Source organism: Micromys minutus (assembly GCF_963924665.1).
Source record: "Micromys minutus genome assembly, chromosome: 3".
NCBI classification, from domain to species: domain Eukaryota; kingdom Metazoa; phylum Chordata; class Mammalia; order Rodentia; family Muridae; genus Micromys; species Micromys minutus.
The window spans coordinates 48,484,927-48,503,806 of record NC_137972.1 but is presented as its reverse complement, the minus strand read 5'-3'; the positions used below and the strand labels follow the sequence as shown (position 1 = coordinate 48,503,806).

At 43.9% G+C, this 18,880-nt stretch overlaps 1 protein-coding gene across 2 annotated transcripts in view; it reads right to left on the bottom strand.

Annotated features, from left to right (window-relative positions):
* Positions 1-6,313: 6,313 nt before the first annotated feature.
* Positions 6,314-18,880, bottom strand: part of EOGT (EGF domain specific O-linked N-acetylglucosamine transferase) — a 37,275-nt gene continuing 24,708 nt past the window's right edge. For both annotated transcript variants that reach the window (XM_080914074.1, XM_080914073.1), the window contains exons 11-18: positions 18,012-18,104; positions 17,292-17,363; positions 17,111-17,197; positions 16,078-16,146; positions 13,138-13,199; positions 10,504-10,623; positions 9,374-9,476; positions 6,314-8,884 (exon numbers count right to left, since the gene is read on the bottom strand). In XM_080914074.1, the coding sequence (XP_080770200.1) occupies positions 8,738-8,884; positions 9,374-9,476; positions 10,504-10,623; positions 13,138-13,199; positions 16,078-16,146; positions 17,111-17,197; positions 17,292-17,363; positions 18,012-18,104 (753 nt within the window). In that variant the 3' untranslated portion in view covers positions 6,314-8,737. The remainder of the gene's footprint in view (positions 8,885-9,373; positions 9,477-10,503; positions 10,624-13,137; positions 13,200-16,077; positions 16,147-17,110; positions 17,198-17,291; positions 17,364-18,011; positions 18,105-18,880) is intronic.

Here is an 18,880-nt window from a genome sequence, read left to right as displayed (position 1 = left end):
CTGCAGTTTCCCCTCCCTTCTCTCCTCCCAGTCCTCCTTCATCCATGTCCTCTCTTCTCTCCATCCACTTCCCCTCCCTTTCTCTTCAGAAAAGGAGAAGCCTCCCATGGATATCAACCAGCCATGGCAAATCAAGTTGAAGAAAAACTAGACACACCTTCTCCTTTTGAGGCTGTATTAAGCCACCCAGTAGGAAGAAAGGATCCCAAAGACAGGCAACAGAGTCAGAGGCAGCCCCTACTCCTGCAGTTAGGAGTACCACATGAAAACCAAACTATCCCACTGTAGGATATGTGCAGAGAGCCTAGGTTGTCAGAGACTCGTCCTCAATGCCAATATGCAACCCCCTCTAAGTCTGGAATGACAAGATAAGCCAGAAACACCTGTGACCTTCCGAGAATAGCCATGCTTTGTTCCTGTTGCCCTGGCCTCCTACTAGGCTCCGATCCTCCCCAACCCCCCTCCCTACCTCTGCTTTCTACAGCTTAAAACTTGCTGCCTTTGAAACATTAAACGAGACCTTGACAGCCATTTTGCTTGGTCTCGCTCTTTCTTTCTCACCATATCTACACATGCATGGTCCCCTCGCTCCCCTCAAATAAATGGGTCCTGCAGGATGGGACACTACATTAGTCACATGCATGCTCCCTGGTTTGTGGTTCATTCAGTCTGTGAGCCCCTATGGGCCCAGGTTACTTGATTCTGTAGATTTTCTTGTGGTGTCCTTGACTCCTCTTATTACTACAATTCTTCCTCCAGCTCTTCTTCAGGATTCCCCAAACTCTTTAAGGTTAGACAACCATGGTCACAAAGTGTCCCAAGTCTTCTGGAAATCTGAGGCCTTCCTACTTCTGTATCCATGTTTGGTGATAAATGCTCCTGAAGTACATATTTTTCAGTCCCCAATATGGAGCACAGCGTTGTGAAGATTAAATGAAGCAAACACTTTTTAAAGGTCACCATTCCTTGTAACTTTAAGTTTTTCAAATCCTATTTTTAATGATGGTTCTTAAACATTTTAACCTTCCTTGTAGCCCACCATCCAGCAGAGGTAGTGAAAAAGAAAGAATATGGGGGAAATGGACCTGTTTAGAAAGGTTCTTTAGAGCAACTCCTGTCTGTGTTGCCTGGAAATCAACAGTTCAGTTCACAGGGTAGCATGCTGAGGTAGCTCGGTCCACTTGCAAACATTTCACGGATACACCAGCAGTCCAGTTTAGTAGAGTTGGGTTAGCAGAGGCCTTAGCCTCTGCTCAAGTCAGCAGGATGGACCAGGAAGAACACTAGAAGTTCTTGGCTGTGCCTCTCCCAGGGAAGCAAAAATCAGGGAAGATGCAAGACCCACGAGCATTGCACTGCTAGTTGTAGCAACAAGCTGAGCTCTGTCTCTGTCACCCGGGGAGTCCTGTTTATACCCTCCGAACATCATGTGTCCTCCACATGCCTTCCCTAAGCATGGCTCTTACCTCATCACATGCATCCAGTCAGCCCGAGTCCTTGGAAGCAGCAACAAACTGCAGCACACCACCAGAAGGTTTTTGGTACATTTCTCTCTATGGAGTCCTGACAAACTCAGTTCAACTATGTAATGTAAGATAGACCAATACGTTCATATGATTAGCAAAGCATCTTTCATCACACGTCCTTTTATGTGCTTGCTTTGCCAGAACATCCTCTCTCCTGCGTCTGCTTCAGCAAAACCATTCCTTCATAAGTCTGTCTTAGCCTTTCACACCTAGATCCACTTCAACAAAATGTTTCTTCACGTTTGCCCCAGCAAAACACTGTTCAACCGACCTTCCAAAGAATCCTTAAGTTTCCACTTCAATTCTTAATGCGATTTAGTACCACTAAAAAAACACACGTGGATATGTTTACAGGAGCATTTCCAGAAAGGTTTAACTGAAGAAGGATTTGGCCTGAATTTGGAATCCCAAACTGAGTAAAAGGGAAAATAAAGCTGTTTGAGTATTTTATAGTGAGAATTTTGATTTCTTTAAAAAACAAAACAAAACAAGGCAAAACAGAAGTGTTAACAGGAATGTTTTTTTTTTTAATCCCAGGTGTAGAACATGGGGCTGTTTTTAATTGTCCACAGAAGCTGACTATAATTTGTTCTAGCAGGAGCATGATTTTGCCAGCTGCAGATCGTTTCTACAAGTGTATGACATTTGGAATTTTAGAGACTCTCGAAAGGGCATGTAAATGCTAGATCAGCCCCTCTCAGGCCAGCTGCTTATGGTGGTGGTCCTGGCTGCTGGTTGCTGGTTGCTAGCTGCTGGCTGCTGGCTGCTGGCTGCTGGCTTCTGATCTTGTGGTTTGTTGCAATTTGTCAAGTGATCATGTACAAAGAGAGGAGAAGAAGAAATTGGATATCTGAAATTGGATATTCTGACAGCTAAGATCAAACTTGCCCCAAGCAACTAGATGTTCCTAATCAACAGGAAGTAATCTAATCATATCAATGCCCCTTTCGCCTCTAGCCTTCTTTCTATCCTACCTAATGTTGGGGTATTGGGAGAGTGAAATAGGGTTGGAGAAGGGTGGAAAAATAAGAAATCCACAAAGTAGCCAAAAAAGCTGGTGACAGAATCTCTCCTTCCTACTGAGGATACAATGTGACCAGCAGCCATCTCAGGCTCCTACCTTCCCTGCAGTGGTAAAATGTATCCTCAGACTGCCAAGCAAAGCAGTCCCTTTATTTCTTAATTTGTTTTTTGTCAAGTAAGTAAGGCACTCCTGAAAGGAGCTGCACAGGGTCACACCCACGTGGACTCAACCTTAGTGCGCCACCTACACTACACCGGTGTTCCTTATGTTCTGTAATTTGGTTTGTTGCCGTCGATGAGTTCATCCACTTAGAGTTCTGGTCAAACAAAATAATAGCAGTGAGACACATAATAACCTCTAAGTTCAACATAAAGGAAGACTTTAGCTTCTAAGTGAGACTAAAGTGTTAACATGCTGCATACAGGATTTCAGCAGCTCGGACCCCAATCAAACCCCCACGTTCTCCAGAATGCATCCACCACCACCCCCCAATAGCTTCTGAGGCTACAATTATCTTCGGGGCCACGAAGCACTTGCCCCTTCACGAGATAAGGAGATATTACCCAACATGCACTAGTGTGCAGCTTCAAAGGTATTCTATGTACCTCTCCAGTCTCCTGAAAGCTGTCCCCAAGTTCCCTCACTTGAGGAATAAATCTTTCCCATCAGTGGGAGCCTGGGGATGAAGTCTCAGTCTCTACAGGCTCCAATGCCATTTGGAAGGGTTTGACTGCCACCTTGTGGCCACTAGGTACACATGCCACCAGTGAGCAAGAACAGCAAATGCTCAATTCAGCTGCTTTTTTTTTTTTTTTTTTTGCTAAGAATGATGACCTCATCTTTTGATACTGCCTAGAAGAAAAGTGGCTCTCCGGTGATCTAGGAACATGCTTAAGGGAGGTTGTGTTTTTTGAGACAGTCTCATGTAGTTCACACGGACCCAAAGTCAGTATCTGAAGCTGACCGTAAACTTGAACACAAAGTCTGAACAGTGGAATTAGAGGTGTGCATGCCCACACCTGAGACGAACTCTTTACCATGAGAATGACATCCATATCCTAACCGTGGGAAGTTGTTTTAAATTATTAGTTTCACTCTAGGACAGCTGTGACAGTTCACATTCAGAATAATACTAGTTACACCCCTGTGGTTGTGTCTACGCCGGTGTTTCTAGGCAGGTTTAACTGAGCTATGAAGACCAAGCCTAAAGGGGGCAGCGCCATTCCATGGTCTTGGGCCTTAGGCTGAGTAGAGAGGAGAAAGCAAGCTGAGTCCTCATCCTGTGGGCTTCCTAACTGAGGACACAGTGTGACAGCTGCCTCGGACTCCTACTGCCAAGGTTCTTCAGCCCTGATGACGGTATCCTTGAACTCTGGGCCAAAATAAGTCTTCGCTGTTTCCTTCCTTAAGTTGCCTTTGTGGGGTATTTTGACACAGTAATAAGGGAAGTGACTAGTGACACAATCACACCTGAGCTGGTTGACAGCTTCCATTTGAAAAACATTGTTCTATTTTCTCTGTGTTCAAAGAAAACTACTTGGTAATTAATTGTAAGAAACCCAAGGATGTCTTTCCCTACACTCCATGGTCTCCATTCACTTTCCCCTCCCTCCTCACCTACAAGTGAGCATCCCTAGTAAAAATCTCTTCACAAAGAAACCCCTCCATTCACCTCTCTGTGACTGGCTGAGTGGCTTTGGGTACATTTCCTACCCTCTCTACTCTCTGTTTAAATGTATAGGAGAATTATCTTTTTGACTTTAGAAAGATTGTAGGAACGGGGAAGTGCTCAACAAAACCTAAGCATGGCCCCCAACATGTGAAATAATTACCCTCTAAAATAAGAACTGTCTTTACCCTTAACAATCTATAGTTTGAAGTTCATGGTGTTGTCTCTAAGTGTTTCTTTTAACAAACAAATAAATCTACATGTAACAAAGACTAAAATCAAATTTCTAGTTGGCCAGACGCTGATGGGAGAATGGAACCAGCCCAGTCACTGCCCTCCCCTGGCTGTGGATATTATGCAGTGTGCCTTGCCTTCTCCCTGCAGACAGTCTCTCAGCCTCCAGGTTGTGAGAGATACTGGTAGCTTCTAGCGACATATTTTCCTGAAAACTGTCCCCATCTGGAGAATTGCCCTGGTCAAGGTTCCCTTTTCTCCTCTTCTATGGCTCCATCATGGTTGTACTTCCTGTATCCATTGGGATGTCTCTGGAAGAGCCTATGTACCACAGTGACCCTAAAGATGTCTCTACTAAACTCCAAGTGATGCTTGCCCCTGCCCAGAACACAGCCTTTGTGGACTGCGTGTTCTTCACCTGTACTGGTTATGAGGACCCCCCACAATAAGTCATCAGCTTGTAGCTCTTCGTTCCAGAATCTGTCGTCCAGAGAACTTCACCTAAGACATCTGTGTGATTCCTGCTCCCAGTATAACAGCATGAGTTACACTGGCCAAGGGAAAACCAGGTCTTCACTCCCTTGTATAGATCCACTCAGTGATCTATGCCTCGTCAGAATGAAAAGACAAGAGCTTTGCCATCTACACATGGCATTATCCTTTAGGTAATTTCTGACTCTATCACACCAACTCCAATGGCTGATCCTCAAACTCAACACATAAACTTGTGCCTCAACACTCTTACATTTGCCATCCTGTGGTTTTGGTATGTTCTTTGTCAGATCATCTTCCTACCTCCATCCCTCAAACCCTTCTAGTCTTCTAGACTCAACTGTCACCTACTCAGTGTGAACCCTATGCTTAAGCCTGCACATCTCCACTTACATTTAGACCCCACCCCACACATCTCCACTTACCTTTAGACCCCACCCCACTTTCTTACTTTGGCTTTCTCCATGACAGAACCAGAGTCTGGAACACTGTGCTTTCTTTTATCAATGTTGCTCAGAGCACATCTTTACTACCAAAACCCAAGTTCCTCATAACTAAGCTGCCTTCCCAGAGGCCACTGAGAGTAACTGGTCCACAGCAGAGGCTGGCTCAACGTTGATTTCACGAGCAATCAAAAAAGCAGTGCTGGGTGACAGGGCCTGGAGCCTTCGGGTTTCACTTAATAGCATCTAATTTACTATTTTTGAGGATTTCTTTTTAAGACAGCATTTTTCTGTGTAGCCCTTGCAGTCCTGGAACTCACTCTGTAGACCAGGCTGTCCTTAAACACACAGTGGAACTCACTCTGTAGAGCAGGCTGTCCTCAAACACACAGTCCGTTTCTTACTTCTGCCTCCCGAGACTTGAAATTAAAGGTATGCACCACCACCATCACTACAACCCATCTAATGATTCTTGTTGTATGTACATTAGTGTTTTGCCTACATGTATGTCTGTGTGAGGGTGTTGGATCCCCTGGAATTAGAGTTACAGATAGTTGTGAGCTGCTATGTGGGTGCTGGGAACTGAACCTGAGTCCTCTGAAGAGCAGACTGTGCTTTAACCACTGAGCTATCTCTCCAGCCCCTGAATTTCTCTTGAAAACAGATGCCATTGTCCTATTATTTTGGTGAGGTTTGTGCAGGCCACATTTGTAGAAGCATCAGATAATATAATTGCTAAATAAATGTAAGATAATTTTTGATTACACTGAATCCTTCATCAGTGAACTAATTATTTTTTTAATCATGTGCAAGCTACCAGAATATTTTTAAAGCAAGAATGTGACATTCAGACACAAAAAATCCTGAAGATGTTCAGATATTTAAATGATATATAGAAAACTTTATTCCAAAACTATGCCCAAAATGTACAATGAAATACATCTCCTTACAGACTTAATAAAAAAAGGGCCATATCTACATTTTAAATTTTACAACAATTTGAAGATCTTCTGCTCCTACAAAAAGTCTGATAAGAAGTTAATCCCATTAATTAAAAATTTAAATGACTGCCTTTACATAAAGTATATTCAAATTCAAAATATTCAAATACAGTTTCGGTATGAAACTGTCTGAGTCTCTGGAATCCTTGGTAGTCTGTAGAGGTCCTCGTACTGCTTGAAACGAGGTAAGATGCTGCCAATTTTCAAGCAGTCTCAGATGCTTATCCTCAATGACCCTGGCAACAGGATCCTTCCAATCCCCTCCTTGTAGAGCATCTCCAGCTCCCCTGCCTACCTGGTATTCTGCAGCTAGAACAGCAGCAGACCTGTCATTTAACAATTCCTAATGTTACAATTTTTTCCAAGCAATTTTACAACCCAAAGAGAAGCCCTGCCTATAGAGGGTCTGATGTTTATAAAAAGATTAATAGGGTATTTCCCACACCAAATGTTATGTTTATAAAAAGATAAAATGAGGGGTATGTTCTATGGAGGTGTTGTGAGGTACAGGAGAAAGGGGGTGCCTCTGGTGGACCCATGTTGGACATCCCTTCCCCCTGAGGGACCAGCCACACAGTATATTATAGAATAGAGTTTACTCAGGGCATGGGGAGGGGAGTTAAGAGGGTAGACAGAGGGGGGGAGGGAGAGAAGGAGGGAAAAGGAGTGAGGGAGGGAGAGAAGAGGAGGAGGAGAGCCCGGCCATGAGCACATAGACAGAAAGAGGGGAGAAGGGAATAGGAAGAAAAGAGACAGGAAAGCAAGAGCCAGAGCAAGAAAAACAAGAGAACAAGAGAGTAAGGAGGGGGCAAGCAGCCCCTTTTATAGTGCCAGGCATACCTGGCTATTGCCAGGTAACTGTGGGGTGAAGCTTAGACAGAATGCTAACAGGGGCACTATTTCTTTTAAAGATATTTTAATAAATAAAGTCTACAAGTCTTTTAACAAGTCCTGAAAGGAAAAGGCAACAAACCTCTGAGGAGATATCAGTTACCAGTCTTATGTTGTAGGTCACTTCTCTAACACTTAAAAATAAAGTCCTTGGCTGCAATCTGCTAAGTGCACTGTAGAAATTAGACGAAGCTTCTAAATGAGACACCTCAAATGGCAATAAGACTCAAGCTTCACACTGTACAACAGAACAAAGCTGTGGTTTCTGACTGCTAAGCAGTATGCTCAACAGTAGGTAAGAAAGCATGTCAAGGGGAAGCTGCGGTTAGGTAGCCTGTTCACTCAGTGCTTTCTTGGGGCTTTTGTTTTGATTGGATAATTCACAGCTCTACTGCATTTTTAACAGTCTTACTTTAAAAAAAAATAAAAGCAAACAAAAAGGGAAAGAGTCTTCTCTTCAGTGGCTACTTGGCAGTTTTTACAAAGACTAGGGTTACTTCCATCCTGCCAGAGGTAGATACGCGTAGCTGCACATGCTTACAAACACATGTCTGATGGAAACTAAGGCGTCAAGCCAAGGCCAATGTTCTCCAGGGCTTAAGGGTCAGTGCTGATGGTACTGCAGAATGTTCCAATGGGTTCTATCAACGCTGCCATTACATCTGGGGAGAACATGATTGAAATGAGATATAGAAATACAAATTAATAAATAGGACAGCATGATTTTTTTTAGGCTCTTGATGCACATAACCTGGAATTGGCTAAACAGTGGTTTATAACACACTCCTAAAGCTTGGTCTTGAGATGTGTGTGTGTGTGTGTGTGTGTGTGTGTGTGTGTGTGTGTGTGGTTGTTGTTGTTGTTGTTAGGGATTAAACCCAGAGGCCCCACACATGCAAGGCCAGCATTCTACACCAGGCCATATTTCCAGACCCTATAACCATATTTATGAACACACAATGGCAAATAACAACAGTTCTGAGTTTATCCAAGTAGACAAACCATGGGCTGTGACACTCTGGAACTACGATCACACTGCAGTTAACACGCTGATCAATTCTGAAGCCGCTGAACTTGGCAACTTTGGCGTCCCAACAGGAAAGCTCTGCTCCCCTAAACGGGCATCTGCCCAACTTTGAACTATAAAAGTAACATTATTTTTCAGTGCAAAAATACGATTGATAAATAGCAATGGCACAATAGACACATGGAAGACTTAAAATACCCTGAACGTGTGCTTTCGTATACAAAAAGTAATTCTGTCGCCAGGCATGGTGGCGCACATCTGTAAGCTGAGCCCTCAATTAGCCCAGGCAAGAGCATCATTAGTTCAGCCTGAGCTATGTTCAGAAGTAAAAAGTCATGTTTCATCTTACAGTAGGATGAGACAGGTTGCTTTGCTCGTTTGTGAGTCTGGCTGTGAGTGTTTCAACACTCTCGCAAACAACCCCAACATTCTACAGCTCATCGTGTTTCTTCTTCAATGGCCACCGTGGGTGCTGTAGAACATGCTCTGCAGCCTGAAGGACAAGGTACATGAACTCTTCTACATCGAAAGAGTAGTTGGTAAACTTTGGGTGTTCCCCCAGAGTTGGATGGTGCCCCTGCAGAAACAAACCAGAACAAGATCCCAAAGTCACTGAGAATGTGTCTTTTCTATAAACATAAAATCATTTTACTTTGGCTAAAGCAATTATTTCAACTTATGCTGCACAACGTGGGCTGACTAGCTTTTTCCACAGAGGTCCCAATAATAGTTTCAGCTCTGCCAACCATCTGCTCTCAGTCACAGACACTCTGCCAAGGAGATGCATAAGCAAACCCAGACGATATGCAGGCACATGTGGTGGTTCCCAATAAAACTTTATTTACAAAAACAATTGGTGGGCCAGATCTGTATCATTAAAGCTATGGTTTGCGATGGCTGCTATATATAAACGAATGTAAGCTGCTTTAACAACATTGAGGATTTCTCTAATTTGTGAATATAAAATGCATCTTAGTATTCAAGAGACAAACAAAGAACATCTTTGAGGCTCAGCGATGGCTTGCATTTTAATAACTGGACTCCAAACCATTTAACTGAATGTTACCTTATCCTGAGGAAACACTTTGCTGGGCTTCCTCCAGGTGATGTAGTAGATGCCTCTGAGCCTGGCCAGGTCTAAGTAACAGCGTTCATCCTCACAGTTGTACCTAAGGACACAAGGGTGTCACACACGACATGAGGCTTTTGTCCAGGGATTTCCCAGTGTGCACCATTCTAGTGGAGGGACATCTACTTTCCACATACGGTTTACTAAAGATTTTGTAAATAACAGAGACATAATTTTACACACATTCTCAGGGCTGGAAGACAGCACACTGTGGTAGTGCTGGCCTAGCATGCATAGGGCTCTGGGTACGAGAGCAGCACAAAAATGAATTTGAACCGATACTCTCAGTACCTTACCGAAATTTTTAAAGACCAGAGTAAGTCTGAGGAGTGGGTACCATACTCAAGAGATCCTACTGCCTGTGAATCAGAGAATATCTTGTAGGGTATTATCTTTACATACACAGAAAATGTATGCTACCTCCCTGTATACAGGGGGGGTAAAACATTCAAGGTTAAGCAGCTGGTTAACCAAGGAAGCAAAAATCCCACACCAAGTCTCTTGGGCTCCCATATCTCACCTATATCCCCTCCTTTTCTCCTTTCTTCCATCCTCCCCTCTCTAGGACAAATGAATTAAGACAGAATTCACAATTACCTTCTACCTCACAAACAGCTTGAAAATGTTGTGCCAAGTTTGAGAAGTTTGCAACAGCCTTTCCTTAGATAGTCTCCTTATGAATTCATCCCCTCTCCCCCATCTCTGCCTCAGACATACTGGGTAAGCAATCCTTTGGAGATTACACCATCCTGCTCTCTTTCAGCATAGGAACTATACTGACTGCAGAGAGGGAGGTGCTCCTAGTTGAGAGGCAGTGGGGACTCTGAGTTGGGAAACCACAGAAATGCATCCTGTAAAAGGCAGCATTGAGGTTGTAGGATGGAGCCTCTGCTTCCCAAGGTCGCTGGCAGACCTCAGACCTTTTAGCTCGAAGTTGCCTTTCTTTCCAGATATCACCATGATGTATCGTGACAGTGGTGTATTAGGCTCTCTTATGCCCAGGCTGAACCTCTTAACTCAGAGCCTGGCTCCTAATCTCCCCATAGCAAGGTGCCAACCATACTCACAGCTCAAAGACAGCAGCCCAGTCCGGAAGGAAAAGTGAGTGGGTGAGACCAGCACCGTGCATGCCGATAAATATGTCCGTGTTGTGCGTGATCCTTAGCTGATCTAAAAACCCAAGTTCTCTGTGATGTGGGGTGGAACGAAGGGAGTTAGTCCATGATCCACAGAGACAGTGTTTACATGCTGCGTCATGCTCCATCTGCACTGTTGCGACAACCTCAATGGTATTTAATAATGTGTTCCTTGATAACATAACAAGCTCTCTGAGCACAAACGATTATGTTTTTCAAGAGAACGTAGAATAAGAAAATCGTGGCACATGATGTCAACACAACTACAAATCTAGATATCCAAATAAAAGGTGCCAATCAAATACAGGCAGATAATACTGCAGGGTGAAGGTCGTAGCAGCAGGCCCTACTCTCCTCTCTTCCTGGACAAGGGAAAGGAGCAAATGCTAACAAGATATTAGGATATGCCAAGCTGAACACCACTTCCTCCTGTGGCAGTGGAAGAAGCCAGCAGAGCACAGGCACTGCGCGAAACAAGGGACTTTGCATCTTGAGAGCATGGCTACCTGTGTAGGGTGAGGGGAAGGCGGTGGAGCATAAGAAAGGGCCGTAGCATGCAGTGACGGTCTGACAGCTTCGCATTTCTCCGTCCTCAGCACAAGAGGCACACTTTCCACCACACTGGGATCCCAGGCATGAAGCCCAGTGGCCTGCTCATGGTCGCATTCCTAAGGATTCATCCTGTTAGGACTAGGGGCTGATGAGTGAGCACGCCTAAGCTTACATAGATGCAGGAAGTGTATCAATGGCTGGTACCCCTCTGCAGTGCTCGCATGCATGTGTGCATGTGTGTGTGTGTGTGCATGTGTATGTATGTGTGCAAGTGCATGTATGTGTGCATGTGCTCAAGTGTGTGTATGTATGTGTGCATGTGTGTATGCATGTGTGTGCATGTGCATGTATACGCATGTGTATGTGTGCATGTGTATGTGTGTGCATGTGTATGTATGTGTGCATGTGTGTGTGCATGTGTGTGTGCATGCATGTGTGTGCATGTGCATGTATACGCATGTGTATGTGTATGCATGTGTGTGTGCATGTGTATGTATGTGTGCATGTATGTGTGCATGCATGTGTGTGCATGTGTATGTATGTGTGCATGTGCTCAAGTGTGTGTATGTATGTTTGCATGTGTATATGCATGTGTGTGCATGCATGTGTGTGCATGTGCATGTATACGCATGTGTATGTGTGCATATGTGTGCATGTGTATGTATGTGTGCATGTGTGTGCATGTGCATGTATATGCATGTGTATGTGTGTGCATGTGTGTGTGCATGTGTATGTATGTATGTGTGCATGTGCTCAAGTGTGTGTATGTATTGTGCATGTGTGTGTGCATGCATGTGTGTATGTGCATGTATATGCATGTGTATGTGTGTGCATGTGTGTGCATGTGTATGTATGTATGTGTGCATGTGTATGTGTGTGCATGTGTATGTATGTATGTGTGCATGTGCTCAAGTGTGTGTATGTATGTGTAATATAGGAAAAAAACTATCAATAGTCACACATTGGATCATAGGTGGATGAGGAATAGAGAAAATTTCACTTTTTCCTTGTGTTGTTTTGTGAGAGCTTTCTTTTTGAATTTTTAGAATTAGATTTATTCATTTCATTTGATGTACATGTTTGGCCTGCACATATGTCTTTGAACCATATGTGTGTTTGGTGCCCCAGAGATCATAAAAGGGCACTGGAGCCTTCGGAGGTGTAATAAACAGCTGTTTCACCACAGTGTGGATGCTGGGAACCAAGCCTGGGTGTCCTGCAAGAGCAACAAGTGCTCTTAACCACAGACCATCTCTCCAGCCCGCTGTGCATCTCTCCTGCTACATGGAGCATCTGCTTCTACACAGAGCCATTGCAGCGCGACTGTTCTCAAACCAGCAGGACTAGACACCAGTGAGAGGCATCAGTGAGAGGCATATTCTTTCTTCCTTTCCTTTTTAGAAACAGGGATTAACTGCATAACCCAGTCTGCCCTGGGACTCGCTCTGTAGGCCAGGCTGAACTTGAACCCCCAGATATCCGCCTCCATGTGCTGGGATTGAAGAATGCACCACCACTGCCTGGCAGCATGTTCTCTTTCCCAGTCTTTTGGTTCCACCAGAATTTAAAAAGAAATGTAGATATTTTGTAAGTTTTTTTCATTTTTAAATTCATGAGTTTCAAAGCTGAAACCCATTAGCTAACAAGGTAAATTAAGCCATATGTGTGTGTGTACATATATACATATATTTTTAATATATATGTATATACTTATATATGAGGATATATATATATGGGGTGGCATGTTAAACTTTAATACTAGCTGCAAACTTTTAAAAATTCAGAAATTTCCAACAAAAATGTGGATTCATTATCTCTCTAGAATAATTAGACTGTACCTGAACAGGAGACCTCAGAAAGCTCAGCAGCTCCCCTGAACTTAAGGTCTCTGTCATCCCCATTTTGTTTAGTGACTAAGTGTCAGTTCTTGGTCTACAAGGGTCAGCGTGCTCACTGCCCACCAGTGAGTGGTTCTGTCTAGAGGTGCGAGCCCCTGCCTGGATCCCGGCTTACCTGTACTTGTAATCAACCACCCGGACTTCGAATGTGGATACTGTTTTCAGTGCGTTTACCAGCTTGAAAAAAAAAAAAAACCAAACACAGAATGATTCTTCCTTCTTTTCTGCTTTCCTTTAGGAACCCTAAAGTTCATTTTTAAATTTTGTTTGTATGCGTGTGTTCATAGAGTGCTTACCTGTACAAAGGACAACTTCACATATTGCTCCTCAGGAATACTTCCCACCTCACTTGCCCTGGAGCCAGCCACATCTGCTCTGTGTGTGTGTGCGAGTGTGTATGTGAGTGTGCTTGTGTGTGAGTGTGCATATGTGTGAGTGTGCATGTGTGTGAGTGTGCATGTGTGTGTGAGTGTGTTTGTGTGTGTGAGTGTGCATGTGTGTGTGAGTGTGTTTGTGTGCGAGTGTGCATGTGTGTATGTGAGTGTGCATGTGTGTGTGAGTGTGCATGTGTGTGTGTATGTGTGTGTGTACACTTGTGCACTTGCCTATGCTCATGCATACAGAAACCAGAGAACATCAGGTGTCTTCATCTATCACTTTCCATTTTGTTGTTTTTTTTAATTTGTGGTGTGTGTGTGTGTGTGTTGTATTTGTCGGTGTGGCAATGTGAACATGTGCATATATATATTTGGAGGCCCAAGGTCAACACCAGGTGTGTCTCCTCCATAGCCTCTCCCTGAACCAGTGAGCGCTGGAGATTCCTCCGTCTCTGCTGCCCTCCTCACCTCCCAGCCCCATAGTGAGATGCCACCATCCTTGGCTTTGTACGTGGGTTCTGGGGATCCAGACTCAGGTCCTCAAGCCTGCACAACTAGTACTTTTGTCAACTGAGCCATTTTTCTAGTCCCTTCATTTAAATATTCTGAGCCGGACTCTCACTGACCCTGAAGCTCGCCGTGTTGGGTAGACTGGCCAGTGAGCTCCTAGGCTCTGCATGTTGCTGTTCCCCAGTGCTGCGGTTATACAAACAGTCATGCCTGCTTCATAGGCTCTGCATGTTGCTGTTCCCCCGTACTGCGGTTATACAAACAGTCATGCCTGCCTTCTAAGTCAGTGCAGGAGATTTGAACTCAGATCCTATTTCTTTCATAAGAAACCCCCTTACCCACTGAGGCATCTCCACAACTCTCAATGTTTCTTAATTTTGGGCAGATAAAAAAATGTGTATGCATTACATATCATTTCTGTCTATCATTTTAGACCTTATTTAAATGCCAATGCTGATCGATCGCTATCTCTTGAATTCTTCACCCTATTTCTTATCATTTCAGAGCACACGGAGCTTTGAGGATGAGGGGACACAATGCTCGATGCTCTGCTGACATGGCTCTTTCCATCCACTGTCTCATTTCAAACAAACCACTCCAACACTGAGCTCCACCCTTTGAAAATCTTAAAGTTTTGGCAGAAAAAAAAAGTTTTATTTCTATGTAATTTCTAAAATGACTTTTGGATCTTATTCTGGCCGGCAGGAAGCAAGAGAGGATGAGCAACCTGCTGTCCGAGCAGCGGCCTGTTTCTGAGGGTCTCTCACAGCACTGTCACCTGACACTGAGAGTTTGCATCTCTACCAGATGGCCCTACAGCAACATTAGTGGTTACAAGAGAGAGAGAAAGAGAGAAGGAGGGAGGGAGGGAGGGAGGGAAGCACACCCAAGACTCCTGACCACACACCATCTCTAACCTTCAGCAGCGCCTCTGGATCATTGACTGCAGTCTAACTGCTGACCCCGTTTATACATGTGTATGCACAACCGCATAACACATGTGCAGTCACAAGATGGAAGTGTGTCTCTACAAACAGTCACTTTTCCCCCAGGAGAGAACTAATTAGGTAGCATGACCCTCCTTCTTAAATGAGGTAAACTCACATCGAAGAAATCGCATGTGCCTGCATGTCCCAGACTGTGTCCTTTCTCCAGCCACACAGCAGTATCTCAGCAAACCCTGTACCAGGCTAAGTCTGCAGTGACCATCATTTCACCGGACCACACTCCTAGTACTCATGAAGCTGAGGCAGTAGGATTGGGAGTTGGAGACCAGCCAGGCCTACATAATGAATTCAAGGTAAGTCTTCCTGAGTCTTACTCTCTGCTCACTGGTCACAGTACCATTGCCCTTGTACATTCCCTGTGCAACCCATGTCCTGCCCTAAGGGACGGGCAGCAGGCTCTTGCTTGCCATTGGGGGCAGTGCTTGTACAGTCTGCAATGAATTCTGAAAGTATCAGACCTGCATCAGAGCAGGCATGGGCACTGAGCCTCTCCCTGAACTTTCTTCCCACTGGTTTGGTGCGAGTCCCTGGCCCGCCCTTTCTGGACAGCCTGGGCTCAGAGGCTCAACCCCTTCCTGCTTCTGTCTGCTGTGAGAGGGCGGACAGTGAAGAGCAGTCTCAGTCTAGCTCCCTTGATTATCTATCTGCCCGGTACGAGGCTGGGTGCAGCGTATGATTTTGGGCTGCTGAGATGAACTGAATGCCCAGGAGCAGTTTCTGAGACATTCACCCAGTCTTCCAATCGTACGGGTTGCCGGATGCTACGGAAATACCAAGTCATCATCTCTCAGAAGGCTCGCTTGCGTGTTGTTACTAGTTTGCTGGAGGGAGACCTTCCCCCCTTCTGTTGTAGTCCAGACAAGACTCAGTTTTGTTTGGCTCTGGTTTTGCCCATATTCTATCTAGAACTCGTGTAGGTGAACATTTACAATAAAAAGCCAGCAGCCGCAGCAGGCTTAGGTCATTGTGTATCTCTAGAAACGAATAGTTTCAAATAAAAATTACTGCAATATGAAATACACACACACACACACACACACACACACAGAGAGAGAGAGAGAGAGAGAGAGAGAGAGAGAGAGAGAGAGAGAGAGAGAGAGAGAGAGAACATTAGCCAAGGGAGGCAAAGTCATTATTAAAAGTTTGTACCAAAACACTAACCTCATTTTGGTTCAGGATTTTCCGGTATTCTGTGCTGCGTGCAAGAATGGTAACTCGAATTTTCCCATCCTGTGATCAAAATGAAAAGGAGGAATAAAAAGGACAACCCAAAATCTCAAATGTGGTTTCCCCCGAGAATTTCCCCGAGAGGTGAGACTCACTAAGTAGACATGGAGAATATTAGTCTGACTCCTTAACCAATATCTCAGAAAATAAATCTATACAATAAGTTATGACTCAGCTGTACACAGGGACAAAATGTCATATTGCAGTATAGAGGAAAATGCAAGGCACTAGGTTAACATATGTCAGGCACATGTTCTCCCTCAGGTGCAGAAGCTAAAGGAGCTGGTCTCATGGGTGTACACAAGAAAACACTCAAAGTATGATACACTCATAGACAGTGGACGCTGGGAAGAAAGGAAACAGGCTGGTCACTACAGATACAGGAGCACTGAGGTTTGCTGTCAAAACCACTGTTCTGTTAATAGGCTTGACTGGTATATAATAACATACCAGTTCTAACAAAGCTAAGAGAAAAGACTTAGAATGCTCCCACAATAGACATGATTGACACTTGAGGTAACACAAGTGCCTCTTTGTGTTATGTTACACTGTGTCATGTGTCAGACTATAACACTGCCCCCTAGAAATGTACACAATTATTGTATGTTGATCACGGATACATGCAAGTGTATCCACTTTAGCCATGGAAGACAACACCTGCTCATTGCACTACTACTTCTTGGTTGGTTGGTGGGGTAGACTGTTTTTAGCAGTGATTACATGAGTTAAATGGGAGAAGACAGGGAGATATGGGTAAAGAAGTAGACAACCAACAAGGAGAATAAAGGGTTTTCTAACAGTACCCTTTAGCTTATCTTTCGTGGCAACTGACTCATGAATTCAGAGCACTACAGACTCAGCAACATTATCATAGCAAACACTGCCTCCTGCCTATTTGTTTTTCTACAAAGGTGGCATTAGAGATGAATACTCAAGCCTATCTCAGAACCCATAACATATCTGTTACCTTGGGTCCCTCTTGAGTGATGTTCAACCTATGCAGCACATGTTGGGAGAAGGCCCTGAATAATCCAGTATTCTGACAGCCAGAGATCTGAAACAAAAGCACCAGTTCACATGACAGCAAACACTCCTGCACTGGGATTTCAGATGATCTTGAGAAACATAAAGATGTTTCAGATGCTTACCAAAGGCGTGTTATAGAACAGTCCATACCGCATGCGGGGCAGTAATGAAAACACAGCTTCTTTAAAACACACCTAAGAAGGAAGACAGTTTAAAGATAGCAAAATAAGGTAAGCAGTCATCACAGGACACCACAATAATGTGTACACCTTTCATAGGACACCTCTGGAAAGCATGTGCTCTTCGTAAGATAGACAGCACAGTAAGGTGAGCACCCTTCATAGGATAGATGACATCACAGTAAGGTGAACACCCTTCATAGGATAGATGACATCACAGTAAGGTGAGCACCCTTCATAGGATAGATGACATCACAGTAAGGTGAGCACCCTTCATAGGATAGATGACATCACAGTAAGGTGAACACCCTTCATAGGATAGATGACATCACAGTAAGGTGAGCACCCTTCATAGGATAGATGACATCACAGTAAGGTGAGCACCCTTCATAGGATAGATGACATCACAGTAAGGTGAACACCCTTCAAGCCAAAATAGCAGTCCTCATTTTACAAAGTAAACCTTTCAAAGGTTTTAAGATTTATATACAAGAACTCTAGCTACAAAAAAAAAAAAAAGAAAGAAAGGAAAAACAAAAACGAATACCAAAAAGTCAGAATCAATGTTAACAGCCAAGAGAAACTCAAGTTAAATATTTTCTGTATGAGTTAGTCACCCGCACTTGACAGTCATTTAAAGACATTTCACTAGGTTTCCAGTACCTTTTTGGAATCGTAGGTTTTCAAATGTATGACATCATAGTCAGTAAATGCTTTCCAGGTATCGGAGAAGAGGTCACCATATCCATAAGAACTCTGACGGTAGAAACAAGTTAGTGCCACAAGAGGATGCTTAAGAGGACACATATACATGACATCATCTGTACACATGATAGTATTAAAAGAGTTAAAATTTCAAGTTGGCCCCACTGAGCCTGCCTTGAGGACAAGTATGCTTTAAGGCTAAAAACAAAATAACTTGTTTAAAGAAATGGCCCAAACCCAGACCGACTAGACTCGATAAGGTCTGGGCTGGCGTTGCAGTCCTGAGAGAAACAAAGTATAAAGGTCAGTGTGCCCCAAAATAGAGTGGCCTAGAGTTAAATCATGTCCAAAATGGACAGAGCGTGCCAATTTGGAAAAAAAAAAAAAACAATAAAATTGTTATGTGTCTGTTGCTAACTGCCTATGTAATTTTTCCCTATAAATATGTCCCCCCAATTGAGTTCAGGGTCGACTCCTCTATCTCCTGCGTGAGATACTTGTCGTCCCCAGAGCTCTGGTCTACCCTCTTCCCCACAATAAACCTCTTGCCTGATTGCAAGATAGGCTCTCCATGAGTTCTCGGGTTCACATATCCTGGTACTTGAGTGAGGGGCTTCCCCAGTCCGGGGGGGTCTTTCAATATGATCACTGAGCAAAGTCCATCACAGTAAGTGGGTATATTTGGAAGGAAATTTCAAAGTGAGAAAATGGCTTGAAACTTAAGCATCACATGAATATTCTCCCCATTGAATAATGAGTCATGTGACAATATGTCTCCCATTGAATGATGCACCATTTGCATTAATAATGTCACTAGTAATGCCACT